Genomic DNA, 18572 nt, shown 5'->3' with positions numbered 1-18572 from the left:
GCAGCAGCAGAGGAGGATCGTAAAAGTGATGGATAAGTAATAACAGAAACAAAGCATCTGTTTTTGTTTGTTGGCTTAATTGGTGGCTGCAATAATCGTTTAACATCCAAAATGGTGCCAACAACAGATCCACGGTTCCCGAGGTCTAGAAGACTCTGGAGTCGGAATTGCATTTTGCAGAGCTAAGAGGGAAACGGTGTCGCGACACATCTGCTGCGGGGATGAAGGTGTCAGACGATGATAATTATGGTGAGTTACTGGGATCCAGTGGCCTTAATCATGATGACTACAGTATGTTACAGTTCTATCCAAATCTGGGTTCTTTCTCTAACATGTGGCAAAGGAAATCCCCTTTGTTTTAAAGTAGTTCTGGCAGCACACAGACAATCAGATAAAACTTAAAGCCCCATCTGAGGTGTGCGACGTCTTCAGCATTTATGAAACGTTCCTGCCTCGCACGAATTGCTCCAGCGAGACGAAGAATGAGAGACTTTTCAAGGGGGCTGACAGATCATCTTGTGCTACTGAAGGCATGCTCGATAAAAACAGATTTTATGGGAATTGGACACAGAGAATCACTAATAAAATGTTCCTGCTGGATGATACACAGAAGGTTGCTTCCGCCTTTAATAATTTCGTGAAGTGCAGCACTCAACATAAGACACTAGTCATCTCCACAATCATCAAGTGAAGAATTCCCATTCATGTCTACTTTACATAAGCAGGCAACGCAACACGTCCCACGTTTAACGTCAACGACACAGCTATTGCACATCTGTAGAGGAATACATAAACAGACTTGTTGATTATGCTAGCAGAACAGATGAACGTGTCAAAATGAAGCGACAGAAGTCAGAATGACTGATGGAGAGAAAGGCCAGAAAACAGAGCATGGAACACTGGCCCATGGAGACAGAAGATGAATGGAGGAAGAAAACAATTGGAGATGCTGCATCATCCTTTGCCATCTGTTTCCTGTTCCCTACTAAAGGTAAAATGAGAGGCAACTACACATTGATGGTGACAACTTGGGTTCCCAGGCATCCAGTCATCCGTCTGTCCATCCCTGAGCCTAATGTGGTCAAATGTATTACAGGTGGAAGTGAAAGAGCATCCGGTTTGGGAGACGGAACGTTCGGCTGAATGAAGATGAAAAGAGAGACAATTACACAGTTTGCCTGAGTGGAGTTGATACAGAACGGTGGGAGCCTGTTAAATATTTACACAGCCATAATTCACAGCAGGTTGTGCAGGTGTTGTATACTAACAGCTCCTTCACGTGGAGCAGGACGAGCGTGGGAATACCGAGGCCTGATGCCTCTGCTCGGTTGTCATGGAGACGGGTCATGTTTGTAGCCTTTCCCCACTGGACTTAGAGGGCAAAACATCTCGAATTCTACTTAATGTTGTGAACTACTACTCACCTGAGTAGCGTATCCGGAAGCCTTTATGGCTGGTAGTGTGGTCGAAGGACCAGTGCAGGTATACTTTGTTACTGGAGCTAGTGATGCTCAGTGGACTGGAATAGTTCCCACTGAGGGTGATTAGCAGGGGGCTCTGCCTGGATGGACCTGAACAGAAAGGTAGCCAAAAACAAAATCATTATGAAAGTACTGTAATAATGATCATTTCTATTTGTCACTATGTGTAATTTACCATAGTACACAGTTTTGACTTTTATCTTGATACGATTATGCCTTCTGACATAGTTACGGTGAAACCTAAATTTGCTCAGCTACTAATTGCGGCGAAAAAAAAAGAAAACGATTTCATCCTATAATTGGCTTGGCAGCTCCGAGGTTAGCAAATGCATGCTCCCCTCCACACGGCAGAAGATAAAAAGCCCTAATCAGCGGCAGCCCAGCGTACGTAACCACCATTTTCTCAGAGCTGCTGACTGTGCCTTTAATCACATGCAAATGCACAACCAAGATGTAGATGTTCTATCACCGAGAAAAGGAGCCCGTGTGTGATTTTCTCTTAGCGGATGCCGACAGCTTTGTTAGGGTCAGTTAATCCAGCTGTCTGTTCCACTCCAGCCCAGAATTGTAGATATTTGTGAAGCGCCATGGACAGCTGCTGGACTGGTTTCTTTGGTGCTGACTGTACTCACTGGAACTGGCACTTGAACAGCACGTACCATCAAAGATCTCAAGCTCATCGAACTGCCGGCTGGTCTGGAAGTGCTCGATGGTGAAGGTGATGTTGAAGCCGGGCTCCACTTTGACCACCCATGAGCACGACTCGAAATGGGGAAAGCTGCTGCCTGGCGACTGGCTCATGATGATCCCCGTGGAAGCCGTCAGCACCTCGTTCATCGGACACGTCACTGTTGAGAGACACAAGGAAATATAAGTACATTTCCACATATACTGGTGTTAAGACGGTAGCTCAGTGTGGGAAAGAGCTAATTGTCATTCTGGTCCTGTTCCGATCAAAGGTGTCAGGACTTGGTTGGTCTAGTAAATATATTATAGAAGTTTGAGCACATTGTCTCCTTTCTGTCCATTGTCAGGATGTGACAGATGGAATTTAATGCGCAGATCTGTCTGTAGGTCCTATTTGCTCTACCACATCCCCCACCATCATTTGTATTCCTGCGGAACACCTCTGTGACATCATTTGACATTTCCTATTGGTCTCAGTCTGTATTATCAGGCGTTGCACAGCATTCCTGTCTGCTACATTTATTCTCTAATGCTGTGATCCCAACCTTTCAATCTACCGGAGGTGTCTGCACACGGGGTGGAGGCGCACGAATCAAGAAAAACACTATGAGATTTTGTAAATGTGATTAAAAACCACTCCAGAGTTCACACGCCCAGGTGCTGTTTGTATTCGTGTGTGTGTGTGTGTGTTTAGCTGGCAGTGTCGATGCCCCTGTTGCGCGCTGCAATTTGAATACCAGAGCCTGTTCTGCCTTAGGGCGAGGTAGCGCTTGGCACTCGCAGGTCATTCATTACAGTGGCGAGATAGCGAAGGCTCTGAATCACATTCTAGCAGCGTAGGGTGAATTGAGTGTCGCCTCCCCCTCTGCCTGCCTCCGCGTGGTCGTAGGGGAGGACTTTGTTAAATCCATGTGGATTGGTTCGAAAATAACCATTAGCATTTGTTTTAGCCTGCTTGGCGTGTCAGCGGCGTGGGCTCTGTCGCCTCAGGACATTTCACATAAAGTCAGGTAAGCTGTCACTCACACAATGGCAGAGGAAAATCTCTTCAAAAATACGTTTCTGGTCAGGACTTTTTCCCTCTAAACATTTTACAATTAATTGTAAAAGGATTAATTTTAAATCCTAACCAGACAAGAGGAGCCAAACAGGATAGCTGACTCTGCTTGTGTCACAATTTATATCAAGGGTGAGTCCTGCTTGTTGATCAAAGAAAGCTGGGGCCAGCTAAGCCTCACTCCATGACCCAAACAGCATAAGAGTTGCTAATATTGGATGACTGAATGGAAACTCTGGAAGATCATTTAAGCCTTAAGCTCCAAAGTGGATGTGAGTCAAAGGACTTAAATCCATCACCGATAGTGAAACCGATTGCCTCTGGAAGTGGTATATAAAATCTAAGAGTGGAGTTCATTAAACGATCTATTCTCTGAGGATGGGATGTGTGTTGTCCCTGACCTTTCAAAAAGCTACCAACGCGTCTTCAAAACGGTCTTCAGCTCATCTCACCGCTGATGGACACAGACAGGCGGGACTCATACGTACGGGCCGTTACTTATTCAGCTAATTCCCGCCGAAATGAGGCATCAACTCAACAAATGTGGCACTTGGAAAAAAGGTGGCTTTTACATGCAAGGTGAGATGAGCTCCAATAGAAACTAACATGGACAAAATGGCAATTAGGTTTTATTGGATGGGCCGCGGCATTAGCATTAGCATGGATCAGGACCTCACAGGGAAGTGGGCTGGACTGGAATAAACTAGGGAGCTAAAAGTAGACAGTGAGGTGAGAGATGTGAGGAGAACAAGTGGGGAAGAGAAAGCTGCTGCACCGGGGAACTGTAGTGACGGGTGATTATGCAGGTTTTACCCAGAAATGTGTCTGGAGAATAAACACAGGGGATTTGGATCATCAGAGCTCAGTATATTCATTAGCGAATTCAAGCCACACTTTGCTGCTTTTTTCTGCGATGCCAGAGCTGCCTGTGGTCTCAGCAGAGAGTAGTTAAAAGCTGGGTGCGATGACTACGATGACGTTGTCACAGCCAGAGACGACCACCTGAGGTGTGTCTGTGTGCGGTTTCTGCATTGTTATGTAGTGGACTTCATGTTTCTGGTTTGCGACAACCACTGCGCTGCGTTTCGATCCAGTCTCCGAGAACGGAGGCAGGGAAGGAGGTGTTGCAGACGGATGAGGGGACACGGTGGCTCTGGAGCGGCACTGCACAACCGACGGCAGTTGGTGATAGCGTGCGTTATATGTGACGGGGGGGGGGGGGGGGGGGGGGGGGTTTGTCAGCGCTGGTCAGAGCTAAAAGTGGTGATTTGACAGGTGCAGCTGCAGGCAGCGCGTCCTCTGCATTCCAATGTGCACTTCGTCTCTTGACCCCACTCTGCTTTCAAACATCTAAACAAATTTCTCACTTTCCCTCCATGGCTTTTTAACTACTCTCCATCCCAAACTGATCTGTTTGTTTTCGCTCCCCATTCGATCGCGTTTCACAGTATTGTCGCTTAGTTTGCACCCTAACCCTCTCTCCGTCTCACTCAACCCCCACCACCCGTGACTCTCCATCACCCTGATCGGTGTGCGGCACCGTACACGCAGTTACAGTGACAGTCAGGTGGTAGATGCTGGAACAGTTTGTACCCAGCAGAACGTGTCTCAGAGCAGAAGGAGTTAAAGTTACACACGACACAAGTGAAGTTTCTTAGCCAAGAAAAAATTTAAAAAGTGTATAGAGATTTGTTTAACTTAGCAACAGTCAAAAGCATGTTATAAAGAAAATATTTGCAGACAAACAGAATAGTCCTCCACAACACAAGAGTTTCTTCCTCCCAGTTTATTTCTAACTGGATTTGTAATAGCTTTGGTTTCTTACGCTCTGTCCCTCACTGGGTGTGCTGGATACTTCGTTATTAGCCTACACATAGCTCCTTCCCCCCCAAACCTTCATTTTATCACCATCTCCCTTCACCTTACGCCGAGAGCATTTGCATATTTTTCCTATTTAGCCCTTGAAATTGGTCACATTTATCAACTTCGCCCACACTTCCTGGTCCGCAACTGAATCCACAAATACAAAGTGGCAACAGAAATGGAAGGCCCAGAAATAGAGAACATACAAAGGGAAGGCCATAAATATCCTGTCAAAATGATGCGGCTCCACAAATGCTAAACAGAACCTCAGCGATGTGAGGCTTGTGTAAGGTCAGGACTTTACATGAAAACCCGACCCAAACCCTGGTTAGATTCCTCACTCACCATCACATGAGGGCGGAGGCCCCTCAAACTCCAAATGTGTGCCTAACCGGCAGGTCAGGATGCTGTTTCCGCTCAGCTGGTACCCCGGAAGACATCGGTAGCGCACTATATCACCTAGAGAGTCGCAGGAGGGAAACATAGAGTCAATGAGACGTCAAGACCTTAGCTTTTGATACTAGAATGTACAGCACATGTCTTCACAAACTAATTAGTCTTCCTCTACCCAAATAATACGACTCAGAACTAATCATGATCCCATGAGTCTCAGAGAAAGAAAAGTTAACAGTGGAAAAAGCCCTACTATAAATCCCCACTGGGGATCCTATAGCTGCCTTTGTATCTGTGAATAATAATCAGTCTGGAAGGTAAAAGGCAAACAAACAGATAAGGAGAATTAATCTCCATTGTCCTCTACAAAAGAGTGAGAACACTTGCCCCAGATCCCCCTAGCTTCCTAAATATTCTGTCCTCGTACAATAATACTGCTGTACCGTACCAATACCTCAGTACCTTCAGAGGACCTGAAGCAATACAAACTAGCAGAGAAGGACACAGATCTACTACCTGTGGTGAGTACGTCTGCTTGACTGTAAATATGGTTTTTGTGACAGCTTTTCCACCTACCAATTTTAAATTCCTTGCTCGCCATCAGGATTTCTGCATTGGGAATGATGGGAGGAGGCAGGCAGTACTGTAGCCTGTAGGCTTTAGTGGCAGGGTGAGAAACACAAGGCGTTAAACGCAGAATATGCATGAAATACAGTGACCTATAAGTATAAGGGTCGGCTGAGTAAATACCTTGGTAGCTGATGCGGAACAGCCCACCCTTCTCAGTGTTGCTTCGGAAACGTATCAGCACCTGATTGGACGTGCTGCTCGGTGGTTCGTTGGGTTCTCCGTCAATGAAAACTCCCAGCTTCCTGGCAGTCTCCTGTGGACCGTCCCTGAGAAGACAAAGGTCAACTATGAGTCACACATACAGCATACAGTGGCCATAATTAACGTCTGTGTCAGCAGCCCTTACGCAGGTTTCGCTTTGGTTTCCAGCACTTGGAGGCTCTGTAACACACACTGTGTATGTGTGAAAGCCAAAGGCCACGTGTCGGGTGAGAGTCAACCAGCTTCCAGCAGCCAGACTATAATCAAGCTGCTCTCACTTCATCATAACTACCGGTACAGTAATTACTCTCTGCAGCTTTGGGTTATTATGTTGAAATAAGGTAAAAATTACAGATAAGCACGGAATGACAGGTCTGGATTGCACTGTTGCTGCTAACTGCCATCTGATGGGAGTGTCTCCGAAGGCTGTGGCCCAGCCTTGGCAGTCCCCTGGTGTGGGCACGGCCGATTAAGCCAGCTCCCAAATTCCTGCCACAACCATTCAGCTTAAAAACCATCTGTCTTTGGCTGTCTGACTGGGCATGGGAGATTACAAGCAGCTCTGGAAACGGCTGGCTAGGGACCGCTGCCTGACAGCTCTCTGGCCAAGCCGCCATTACGAAGCCCATTTCCCTGGCTCGCTGGTTCTGTGGTTAGATACACAGTGGAGGTAACTGGAACCTGGGGATGATAGTCCTCATCTTGTTGGGGAACTGGTTAGTAAAGAGTAACACTTATGGAGGAAGCAACAGTGGATGTTTTGGTATAGTTTAGTCAAGTTGACCACCCCTGTGTGGAAAATACTGACCAACTCATTTCCTCAGAAGGAGAAGAAACAGTTTGGAGAACACAGGTGTCACGCGGTGCCATGCAGACCTTTCATGTGGTTGTCCAGTTGCCAGATTGGGTGACAGTCAGATCTCCGGTCTCACTGAGAAGTGGGACCTTTGGACTTTGTCCCAGAGAGAGGGGATCAACTGGGACTGGCAACCATCATGCATGCAAAATCCTGTCTTTGGCCGCACATATGGCAGGACCAGCCGTGCATTATAGAGGTGATGAAAGGAAGCTTTATCCTGTGATACCTAGTCAGGCACGAAAACATACACCTTTCAAACGAGTGTGTGTGGTGGTGGGGGGGATTCATTACATGCTACATGTTTGTGCTTAGCATTTAATATAGGTAATACAAAAATGTAATCCGCTGCCGTCATTCAATTACTCTGCGTTGAAGATATAATATTAAAATTAAATCCCTTGCTGCCATTAATTACTTTCCATGTGAGGGAACAAACGGGGGCATGAAGAGCGCAACAATTACACAAGAAAGGTAGAGATGAAGTGAAAGAGCAAAGCTGACATGAGCGGTTATTTGAGGGGTGGTTGATAAACAAGGGCGATGTGGTGGGAGGCCATGTGTTAGCGGAGAAGATGGCAGCGGATGAAAAGTGAGGTTGGTGCTAAATGGGTCCTCACTCAGGTTTGCAATACGACACTTGGCAGGTAGGGAGATATTTAAAACACTGCAAATGGAAGAGCAACCGTATAAATATTCACCGAAAACATTCCAAGGGAACTTAACTTAAGTAAATTGGGGTGTTTACAACGTGCGTTTAGTCCTCACTAAACCAACCGCATCCACAGCGTTTCTTACCAGACAGTGATAAAGTTGTTGAGCCCGTGAACCTGCAGCAGAGTGAAGTTGAGTTTGATTCCAAAGCCAGGAGCCACGGTGATCAGCCAGGAGCAGTCGGCGGAGCTGGGGTACTCCTCCGGGTAGCCCGGGGAGAAGATGGTCCCGTTGTCTGACGTGATGTTCCCACCGCAGGGCACTGATGGGAGGAAAGGGGCGAGAGGAGGCGTTGTGTAAATACATGAGGGGGCAGGAACAAGAGGACGGACACAGAATTTAGCCGCGATCGGTGGAAAAAGGGGATTTTTATCCCTGTCTTCATTTGCTTTCCCTCCTCGGTGTCTATCTCCCTTTCTCCTTCGCTCTCCATGTAGTGGCCAGACGCCCGTCTGCTAAAAATGAGCCAGTAAAGCCTGTTAGCAAGTGGGACTTGGATGGAGTGTTTAGCCAAGATAAGGCCTCAACCCTTTCCCGTTGGGGGCGAGGAGGGACGGGGAGAGAGAGCAGCATGAGGTGGGGGTTGGTGCAGTGTGTGTATACAAGAGTGGATAATCGTGACTATGTCCACCTGGATGTGTACTGTAGATTAATGTTACAGCAGCATCTCCACATCAGGATGTCAGTATCAGAGAGGACATCACTCCACACATGCCTGGCGTGCAGAGGTTTACAAAAACACACACACACACTCTGTATGGAGAAATTGTACATAACTACATTTCGAATGCTCCACTGGAACCCAGGAGGTTCCAACCTACTCTTAATCAGTGATTACCAATCAGAACATTCCTGCTGGTGCCCTCAGAGACACCCCAAATTCACAGTGGTGCAGAAGGGGAAATCAGGAAGGATTAGTAATCACAGTAGTGCAGGCGTTCCCCATGCAACCCGGAGAGGGTATTCAGCCTCGGATCGCCGTACGTGTGTCGTCATTTCCAGAGGGGAGATTCCATGTTTTCCTCTCCGTTTTGTAGGCGGTGTGTGTGCTAATGTCACACAGCCATCTGCTTTAACCCCACGGTTGGCTGGCCACTGCGCTGCTGCCTCGTCTGGTAAATGAGCTATCGATCAGACCGGCTGAATAAACCTCAGCCGCGCTCTGCAGACTCGCGTGCGGAAGAAGCGGCACCACTTCTAGACTTTCGTTGAAGCAGATAAGTTGGAACTTGTTTGAAAAGTGAAGTGTTAAAGTTCACTTTTCAAATGGCACATCTGTTACCATAGTAACCATGTGTTGAATTCAAACTAGTTTATAGGTCATTCCTTCCATAAAACAGCATCATCCCAGTTATTTCTTATAAGAGATCAAGTAACTCAGGAATAATGCGAGTGAATAAATAGAGTGTCAGATCCAGTGGATCAGACACATGTTTGATGCCTATTTGCTGTACTGTGTATCAATACAAGCATCACATTGGGCTCAATGTTTGCATAGAGCCCTTATTAAAAAATTTGGATTGGGGCTAAAAATGAAAATAGTAAAAGAAGTAGTGACAAAATAACTGATAACTAAGGGGCAAAGGTTTTTCACAGAAAGAAGCTGAGACAAAGCATGCATGTTATAGACACCGCACAGTGTGGTTTTAATAGCAGGCTAGAAGGTGAATGGAGCCAAGGTAAGAAAAATCAATGTCTGACATCGCCCCCGGAGGAAATCTATGCAAACAATGGAGTGACAGAGAGACGGAGGACCAGGTTGTACTGAGCTGTGCAGGATCAAGGAAAGGTGGTACAACATGGTTTGCTGCCATGTTTTAATGACTACATATTAGCTGCGAGGAGATGTGATCAAAAGATCAATACATCTACTTTGCTGCTAAGGCAGAAATTTACAGTATGCATTTTGACGATTAACAAAGAGAACAGAACTCGGGAAGGATTTCAGTGGATTTTTTTGAGAGACAAGATTTCCTGTCTGACACAAAGGAGACATTTGAAGCGAGGTTAAATCGTAAATGGCAGTTGTTGTGCGTCTGTGCGTTCAGGCATATTTATCACATTAGGACTGAGATATTTCCAGCCACTTCATCTCCGGCTACATCACTTCCTCACACCAGGTCCCATCATTAAAGCCAATTCCATTCCGCTCGCAGTCAGACGCGGCGGGAGGCGTCCTCCCCTCGAGGAGCGCTTCCTCGTACGCGGCGTTTCATTCATATAAAGTGGGGATGTACTGAATGCGCGCATGCACATATGCGATACGTAAGACAAACTCCTGGCTCCCGTTCCCTCTGCCTTTTTTATCCCGTCGTCTCTCATTCATTTCCCCGCCCGTTCAAAGTTCCAGTGTCACAGCCATAACCTGTGTTTTTGATGCTGGCCACCTTAATGAATGGTCGACAGCCAGAGTGTGAGAATCTGGGTCAAGGACGAGGCGAGCGAAAGAGTGGCCATTACGTCTCCGCTCAGTTATGCCCCTGTTTTATTCATCTTTGATTTGTCTCCATTCCTCTTTAGCAAAGTATTGATTCCCATTGAGGAGGACTTTGCTTTATTAATGGGGGATGATAATTCAGCTTAATTGCATTATTCATAATAGATAATCATTATCGTCATGACCACAGACGCTCTAATGATGTTCTAAGATCAGTGCGTTCCGGGCAGGACGTTATTGGTTTCATTGGTACCTTCACAGCGAGGGAAAGGGTGATCCCAGTTGCGTGTGGTGCCATGTTCACAGGTGAGGATGGAATGTCCCGTGAGCTGATACCCAGGCAGGCATTCGAAGGAAATGGACTGGCCCACGTTGTACCCTGCGCCCACCACGGCTCCGTAATGGAAAGGCTCTGGATCAGGACACTCCTGGAGCGCATATGCTGGCGGAGAAAGAGGAGCTGTTAAATGCATTACGTCAAATTTCCCATTTAGGGAGCATCTTTTTACAGTATTAAGCCATGTTGTAAGTGATCTAGTGCTCTACTACTGTGAAATGGCAAAAAAGGCAAAATAAAAATGCCCCTGCTGAAAAAATAGCACCCTGTACCCGTTTAATCAGATCAGCAGATCCGTGAAAGCACCGATTCTGAGTACTTATTTTTTAATTATCTCTGTGGGAGGCCACAGTGATCCGACCACCTGGCTGCTTGGAATTCAACAATCAGGTCACAGAAGCGCCACAGCTTTTCCCCAGTACGTGAAAACTCTGCTTCTAGACAAACATCGGGTTCCTACTAGAATAGATTCTATTTTTACTTTCTACTTTTAATTCCTCTTCCTCATCCCTCAGTTGTTCCTTCTCTTTTTGCTCAACCTTCTCATTGCTCTCTCTGCCTCCTCCTCCTCCTCTGACAGGGGTTTTTTAGAAGTAGAAAAAAATGCCAGAGGCAGGTTTGACTTGTGGAGTGTGAGGCAGTCATCAGTAAGTGTGGGTAAATATTATTTTTTTCCTCCTCGTGGATACAAAAGCAGAGCAGGCACTGAGCCTTGAAGAGCCAGGATATAAATATGACTAAAGAAATTGATTTCTATGGATCGTGGCTTTCTTTTGTAGGAGATAACTCATGCAAATGCTGCAAAAGGGGTGTATCTGCAAATATAATGCTTGATTTATATGCTAATGTACACATAATTATGTAAATGCACAATGCAACCTTACGATTTGCCAGCTCGTTTGTTGAATCACAGAACACAAACTTTGTGCGCTTGTTGCATTTTCACACAAGGGTAATTTATACCTGCAGCCATGCAGATATGAAAAAAAGCTTTTTACTAGCACACAGCAAGAAATGGTTTAAGGTAATCAACAGTTTTATAACTTAGAGTTTTATAGAACTGTGAACTTTACTAGTTGCCTGGGCTGATTAGTTTTGAATAGCCAAGACTCCATCTCAGTCAGGAATATAGCTCATAAAATTGTTCCAGTGTCATGCATCATAATGTAAAGATTCTTACCCTGGTACTCGAACCTAAAACCTGGCTTGTTCTGTGAATGGTCACTGTGGAAGTAGACTGTGGTCTCATGGGAGGTAGTAAGAAGGGAGGAGGGGACATCCTGGCCACTGAATCGTCCAATCACTGCGCTCGTATCGAGGGGCCCGTTGCGGATTTCAAGGAAATCATGGTTGGCCTCTGTGGAGAAGTTGAGGAACTGAACGTGGGCTCCTGGGAAAAAAAATAAGATGAGATAAAAAGTGTCAGAACGGAATGCCACTATCTTCTTCACAGTACCGGTACCAGGGCTCTCACATGCAAATTGATTTAACCAATCGCGTTTACAACTCCACAACCCAGCCCTGCGAATTCTAATTAAAGCGTAGCCTCTCGTGGTGCCCACCGTAACCAACTGGCAGGTAGATTCTCCAGGTGCAGTCACTGTTGCTAGGGTAGTTGCCAGGGAAACCGGGACTGAGAATCATGCCCTCCATCTCCTCCCGAATTCCACCACATTGAGCTGGCAGAGGGCAGACAAAGCATCTTATTAGCAACTGCACATAGCGACTCTCCCAGATTAGAACACTTACACAAAACATGGTTCAGCGCATATCTTTTGAGTAGTAGATGGAGCCCTTGACTGCTACACTGGAGAAATAAAAAGCTAGGAGAAACAGCCTGTAGAGCTAAACCAAAGGCTTTAATTCATTCAGCACATGCTCGTAAGTGCACACACTTTAAGTACTGTACCAAGAAGAACATGGTTGAAACTTAAAGACGCAGCATCTCAACAAAAGGACAATTTATCTGCTGTTTCCCCTTATGATATATACAAAGGTACTGTATATTATGTATTTCTCTGCTCTTGATCTTCTCCTTTCATCTTAAACTCTATAATAGATAAATGTTTCCATCGACTGAAATCCAGGACTAGGACTCACAAGAGCCTGAAAAGAGGTGAAACAAGAAGAAAAGGAGAGAAAGGCACACACATATTGAGTGGCAGAGAATATGGGGATCAAGCAAGATGAAAAGAGTGAATGATTCCTGCACCAAAATTACAAAAAAATGAAATAAAAGAATGGTGGAAATCACAGTAGACGAATAAGCTGACTCAAGGCAAAAAGAATTGAGTATTGCAAGGGGAAAAAGCAAACACAAGGAGGAGGATTAAGAGCTAAATGAGCCAAACAGCATATACATAAGTCAGAGGAAGAAAACCAAGAGTGCTGTAGCATTAGGACTGTGTAAGGAGTAAGTAATGGGTTAAATGTTGTCCTGAGGAAAAAAAAAGCCCTGAGGTAATCAGGAAACTGCTGATGCCTGTAAACACAATGAATCGTCCCTCAACTTCAACCAATCATGGCCTGAGATGGAACTAATTAGGCGATAGCAGGTTGAACCAATAAGTGAAACACGTTCGTCAAGGCTTCCTCACCGGCAAGGTGGAGAAAAAACGACATTGAACTGTAGTTTCCTCTAGTGCACATGCTCAACTTCCAAGATTGAAATACTAAAGGCTCTCAGTCAAATCTGGTGGAGTCGTCTCTAATACAGTCACAGGCTACAAGCACGAAGAGAAAAGAGCTAGTAACACTCTCACCTATGCAAAGAGGAGGCGGGTAGTTCCACCGTCTCACGGTTCCAGGCATGCAGGTGATGTGCGAGTTCCCCTGCAGGCGGCATCCAACAGGCACGGAGACAAAAGTGCAAAAGAGCAGACAGTTAATTCATTTGTTCTCCTCGCTGTCACTCGTCTGTCGCTCTAATTATGTGAACCTGCTGCCTCTCGCCGCACGGCTTCGCGTGGCGGCTAAATGACTAAATCCATCTGAAGTGACAGACCAATGGAGATGCGGCATCACGGGCACGTTGAGACGATCATACGCAGAGAAGAGAATGGAACGACGTGGCCCTTTTCTGCTACGACCTGAACGCCGCTGACTTTGTACGATGATTAACCAAGATGAAATGTTTTCATTTGCTGACGTTAAAATGCGAATGACCATCGACAATACACTCACAGGAGGATGAACATCGACCAGTTGAGATGGTGTGATTCTAGCATTAGTGTGTCTTAATGTAGTTTTAGTCTGTTAAATTACATCTGGTGCATTTACATAATTGTGCAAATTAGCAGCATAACACTAAACGCTTAGTAAAATGAAAAAATAATGTCTCATGTTGCTGAGGAAACGGCGTTTGGACGTTGACTTATAAAGAAGTGAAAGGACTGGGCATGAAAATGAGGACGAAACACAGAATTGAGATAATTTTTTCAACTGTTTCAATATATCTACTTTAAATAAATGCCAGCGTGGCTGCTGGACTATCATCTATTATTAGGAGCTGGAACCCAAGCTCTAGATGAGGACAGGGAGTAAGAACTGGTGGGAACACACAGTCCTCCTGTCTACTGTACAGTGAATTTCACACAGGAAGGTGCAGGATACAGCATCCATGTTCCATCCGCGCTGAAGCCGGGATGATAAGCACCAAGCCCTACAAACTACAGCCAGCTAATGAAGGATGCCCATCCTCCATTTGAATGCTTTGGATGATTGGACAAACCCAGGGAGAGAATCGTTAAGCTGTGGATGACAACAATGGCTCATAACCAACCACACAGGCAGTTTCCAAATAGGTCGCTCCGAGTCAATTAGATGAACACTGCATATTATTATATTTACACAGATGCAGTCACACTGATATAATCAGTTCATCAAGTTCACTCTTCAGCCCTCGAGGCTGAACGGCAAACAGCTCGCGCCTTAAATAAACCTAGAAAATGCTCAGCAACGCGATCCACTTATCTATTGCATGTGAGTCATCTGACCGTGCCCTGTGCTGGAGGACGAGCCTCATCGTGACTAGCATTCAGCAAGTGCCACAGCGGGAGACGTTACCTGCAGAGTGTATCCGGGTTCACACTGGAAAGACACCACATTATTCATTTGCAGACGCTCCCCGACCTTTATACCGTTCATGGGAACCACCGGCTCTGGACAGTTGGTCAGTGACACCGCTTAAAAGATAAAAGTGTGGAGAAATAGAATAGTGGAGAAAATGAAGAACGAGGAAAAGCTTATGTAAAAATTACACATAAAATATAAATATATATAATGTAAAATAGGAATTAGGACACATCATGTGTAGAATCTCTAGCAATGCTTCCCCTATATGATGCAACGCTAGTCCTCATTATTAGATCTTTGCATCAAGGAGTGCTTTGACTTACTTTTGTATTCCAGCCTGAATCCAGCCGCAGACACACTGATGTCAGAGAAGAAGTGAAGGTAGAGCTGGTTGGAGGTGCTGTTGAGCAGCGCTGGGACCGTTGTGCCTTCGGGATAAGATTAATAGTGGAGTTAAGCGATTCTATCTCCTGCATACTGTACAGTATGGCGGCCGAGCCTGCTGCATGCAGAGAACATGTAGGCAGGAGAAATCATCAAATGAAAGGAGAGGAGCTCATTGTTTATTCCGATATGTAGATATTCAGCTTCTAGTCATTAAAAGACAACAATATCCAGGAAACAACGATCTCACGTTTAAAAACATGACCTAAAATTGGTGGTTTAATAACTCCAATTTCTCAGCTTGGCTTTTCTCTTTCATCTCTTTACATCAGGGTGCTTGTAATATTTACTTTTGGTCGGGTTCCAAGCGCAAACAAAAAAGAGGATTCCCTGTTGCCGCATTCTCGCTGCGAGGCGGGGAACACCGATACAGTACACAAACGTTTACCTCGACTCCGCAAAGACGACTCACCTTTGTGGAGATGTGCCACGATTTTAGCAAGGGAAACTCAAACAGCTGGAACGTCGATGCTTTCCCACGACTACGCTCGGAAATCAACTGACTGAGTGATGCTGAGCCAACTGTGCCGAGCGAGGCCCTCGGTTTTAAGCGCGGCAGGAGCTAGTTAACAAATACAGGGTTCCAGATTGTTGATTATTACACTAATTATTTTGCTTGACTGTGCTTTCTGGCCTGGCGTCTATGACCGATTGCTACAACGCGTTTGGGGGGGAAGCGTGATTAAACAGCCCCGAGAAAATAAAAGCACCTGCGCAAACACATGGCGGCGTTACCTGAGAAGCTGCCGAGCATGGTGTCGGTGTTGTCTCCTCCGTCGAACACCTCCAGCGAGTCCCAGTTCTGCTCTGTGACAAAGCTGATTACCTGGATCTGACACAGGGAGAAGAGGGGTTGGAAGGGAAGCGTAATTAGTGAGAAGAGACATCAGTAGAGACAGACAAAAGGATGAGGTGAAGGAAACGGCGTCATTGGACGTGAAAGGAAATGATAAACAGCGTTGCGGATTATTGAGAGGGAAAAAATTTCACTACGCCTTCGAGTAACGTTGCACATCTTGCAAAAATAACATTGTGGATTCCCATGAAGGCAGCCCATTAGACCGATATGATTTATGTAACGCTATCAGAGCAGTCCGGTGAATGGGTGCTAAGGGTTGTCATACAGTAGAGCTCTCTCCGCCTTTAGCTAAAACCCATCCACTTCTTCAGCTTTCATGTGACCCATTTCATTCCTTCACTTTGTCCAGGCCTCCCTCTCACATCCCCTCGCAGACCCCTCTCCTCGGATCCCTTATAAATGGGATATGAGCCAATTAAAGGGACGGCGGAGGCTCTGGTGCACCTCGGGGAGACAAGGCAGATCACAGATTGATCTTTCATTAGGGCGCCGCGGCAAAATGTGCCGGCAAGGCACCTCGGCCCTTTAAGTTCTCCTCCGGATCGTGACACTCCAGTCCGACGCGTTAGCCCACGCCGGCAGAAGGGGGAGCGACCGTGGGAGAAACAGACAGGGAGATAAAGGGGACAGCGGCTTGGGGGGAGATAAGGCGGAGCAGTGGTGAACGAGGCCGATTCCGGCGCAGCGGGTTCACACAAGTGGATGCGGTTAATGCGTCACACAGTGTCGGAGACCATCATATACTGTATCGTTGTCAGACTCTTTCTGTCATGCAGAGTGTACAGATTCTATGTACTAGTCCTATCAAATACACAGCTGAGGTGTAGAAGCTAATAGTCTAGAGATGGCACCAAGGTCATGTGTTTGTTTTCGATTTATTCCAATTCAGATCAAACTCGCTGCAACCGGACAGCACGTCCGACCAATCCGATTATTCCAACGTTGTTCATCGAGCAGAAACTTTCCACAGACCTGAATTCCCGATCCTTCGGGAACGGTGATCTTCCACACACAGTTGAGGCTGTTGAGATAAGGCTCAGGAAAACCAGGCGATAAGATTGTGCCAGTTCTATGGGTCAGGTTGCCTCCACATGGAACTGTTGAAAAAAACATGTGCCCCATGCGTCATTGCTACAGGTTGTACACAACAGCAGCAGGTGGAACAAAATAATACAATGTATAAAATATTAGCGTGCAAAAACGTTAACTTGGAAATTACAATTGTATTTTCACATATTTTAAGCGTTTGAGCTAATTTTAAAACATGCTAAAGCTAAATTACTATGATCCACAGAAACACACATGAACAGACTACGCTCATTAGAGTTGTCTACAGTCTATTCAGGTTTCTCTGCACGTCTACACATCTGGTGACAGCGCAGCACCACCTGCTACAGCTGCACGTCGTGTGAGTCGAGGTGTGTATTATCCAGTGCACACGGATGCGTCCACACGTGTCTGCACGCGTGACCCCCAGTGGTGCCTGGCACCTGTGACGACAGCCCACATCTGTGCCAGCGACGAGAGGGCGACAGACACAGACGCAGGACAGGCTGGAGACCGAAGGTTAAAACAGGGAAGGAGCTCTGACGGAAGGAGGCGGACGACAACCCGGTGGCTGTCTGTGTTGGTTTGTCGCACCTATGCAGCTGGGGATGGAGCTGTTCCACTGGGCCAGGGCGTTGGGAACCGTCAGACACTCAATGGCGCCCGATCCCTCCAGCACGTAACCCGGGTTGCACTCGAAGCGGATCACCGCGCCGACCGCGAAGTTGTTCCCCATACGGCGGCCATTCCGTGGCTCGGGGACAGAGCTGCACTGGGTGGCGCTGGTGCGTGGCACCGCTTTGGAGAGGAGGAGGGAATGATTGTTAATTACCGTAGCGGTCGGCACACTACTGCACATGTACACGTAAACAAGTCACAGCTAATACACTGGCCGAAGGTGAATCCTTCTAAATCATTCAAGGGTTTATCTATTATGGAGGCGGACTGGGGCCGCCGGAACACAGGGAGTCGGAAAGGAACAAGGCAGCGGGATTTGTTTTTGTGCCTGTCTGCGCCGCACACTTACCCTGGTAGACCAGGTGGAATCCTCTGGAGCTGGACTGGCCTTTGGAGGTGAAGCGGATCAGGACTTGGTTGGAGGTTGCTAATGGCAACGACTCGCCTGAGACGAAGAAAAAGTTCAATTTCGTACTTTTGCCAAACAAGATGTGTTCACTGAGTCATTGTGAGGATACAGTGCAAACAGCTGTCAGCTGGCGTCTGAGCAGTTACTGTACTAATATTTCCCCCCCTGGTGCAATAGAATTTAATTTTTGCCATTTAGGGAGGCTAAAAAACTAACACAAAATGCAGATTCTGTAAAAAAAAAAATTAAGTAACACAAGCCTCTAAATATAGGCACATTCAATGTGGTCATTCACAGCATTGTACTGTGTGTGTAGTGTGTGAAAAAAATATGCGATTTCAGCGTGTGTGTGCGTGTGTGTGTGACGGATGAACCTAGCGTGATCGTCAAATGAAGCACGATGAT

General features: G+C 46.3%; 1 protein-coding gene across 4 annotated transcripts in view; it reads right to left on the bottom strand.

Annotated features, from left to right (window-relative positions):
* Window positions 1–18572, bottom strand: part of csmd2 (CUB and Sushi multiple domains 2) — a 148169-nt gene that overhangs the window by 25757 nt on the left and 103840 nt on the right. For all 4 annotated transcript variants that reach the window (XM_029166976.3, XM_029166977.3, XM_029166978.3 and 1 more), the window contains 16 exons: window positions 18108–18203; window positions 17675–17878; window positions 17006–17130; window positions 15910–16006; window positions 15054–15158; window positions 14722–14840; window positions 13419–13488; window positions 12219–12335; window positions 11837–12046; window positions 10573–10761; window positions 7967–8144; window positions 6232–6377; window positions 6058–6138; window positions 5434–5547; window positions 2141–2329; window positions 1425–1571 (listed from right to left, as the gene is read on the bottom strand). In XM_029166976.3, the coding sequence (XP_029022809.1) occupies window positions 1425–1571; window positions 2141–2329; window positions 5434–5547; window positions 6058–6138; window positions 6232–6377; window positions 7967–8144; window positions 10573–10761; window positions 11837–12046; window positions 12219–12335; window positions 13419–13488; window positions 14722–14840; window positions 15054–15158; window positions 15910–16006; window positions 17006–17130; window positions 17675–17878; window positions 18108–18203 (2187 nt within the window). The remainder of the gene's footprint in view (window positions 1–1424; window positions 1572–2140; window positions 2330–5433; window positions 5548–6057; window positions 6139–6231; window positions 6378–7966; window positions 8145–10572; window positions 10762–11836; window positions 12047–12218; window positions 12336–13418; window positions 13489–14721; window positions 14841–15053; window positions 15159–15909; window positions 16007–17005; window positions 17131–17674; window positions 17879–18107; window positions 18204–18572) is intronic.

Source organism: Betta splendens, chromosome 11 (assembly GCF_900634795.4).
Source record: "Betta splendens chromosome 11, fBetSpl5.4, whole genome shotgun sequence".
Taxonomy (NCBI): Eukaryota; Metazoa; Chordata; class Actinopteri; order Anabantiformes; family Osphronemidae; genus Betta; species Betta splendens.
Note: the sequence above shows the minus strand (reverse complement) of the source record. Positions and strands in the feature narration are given on the sequence as shown.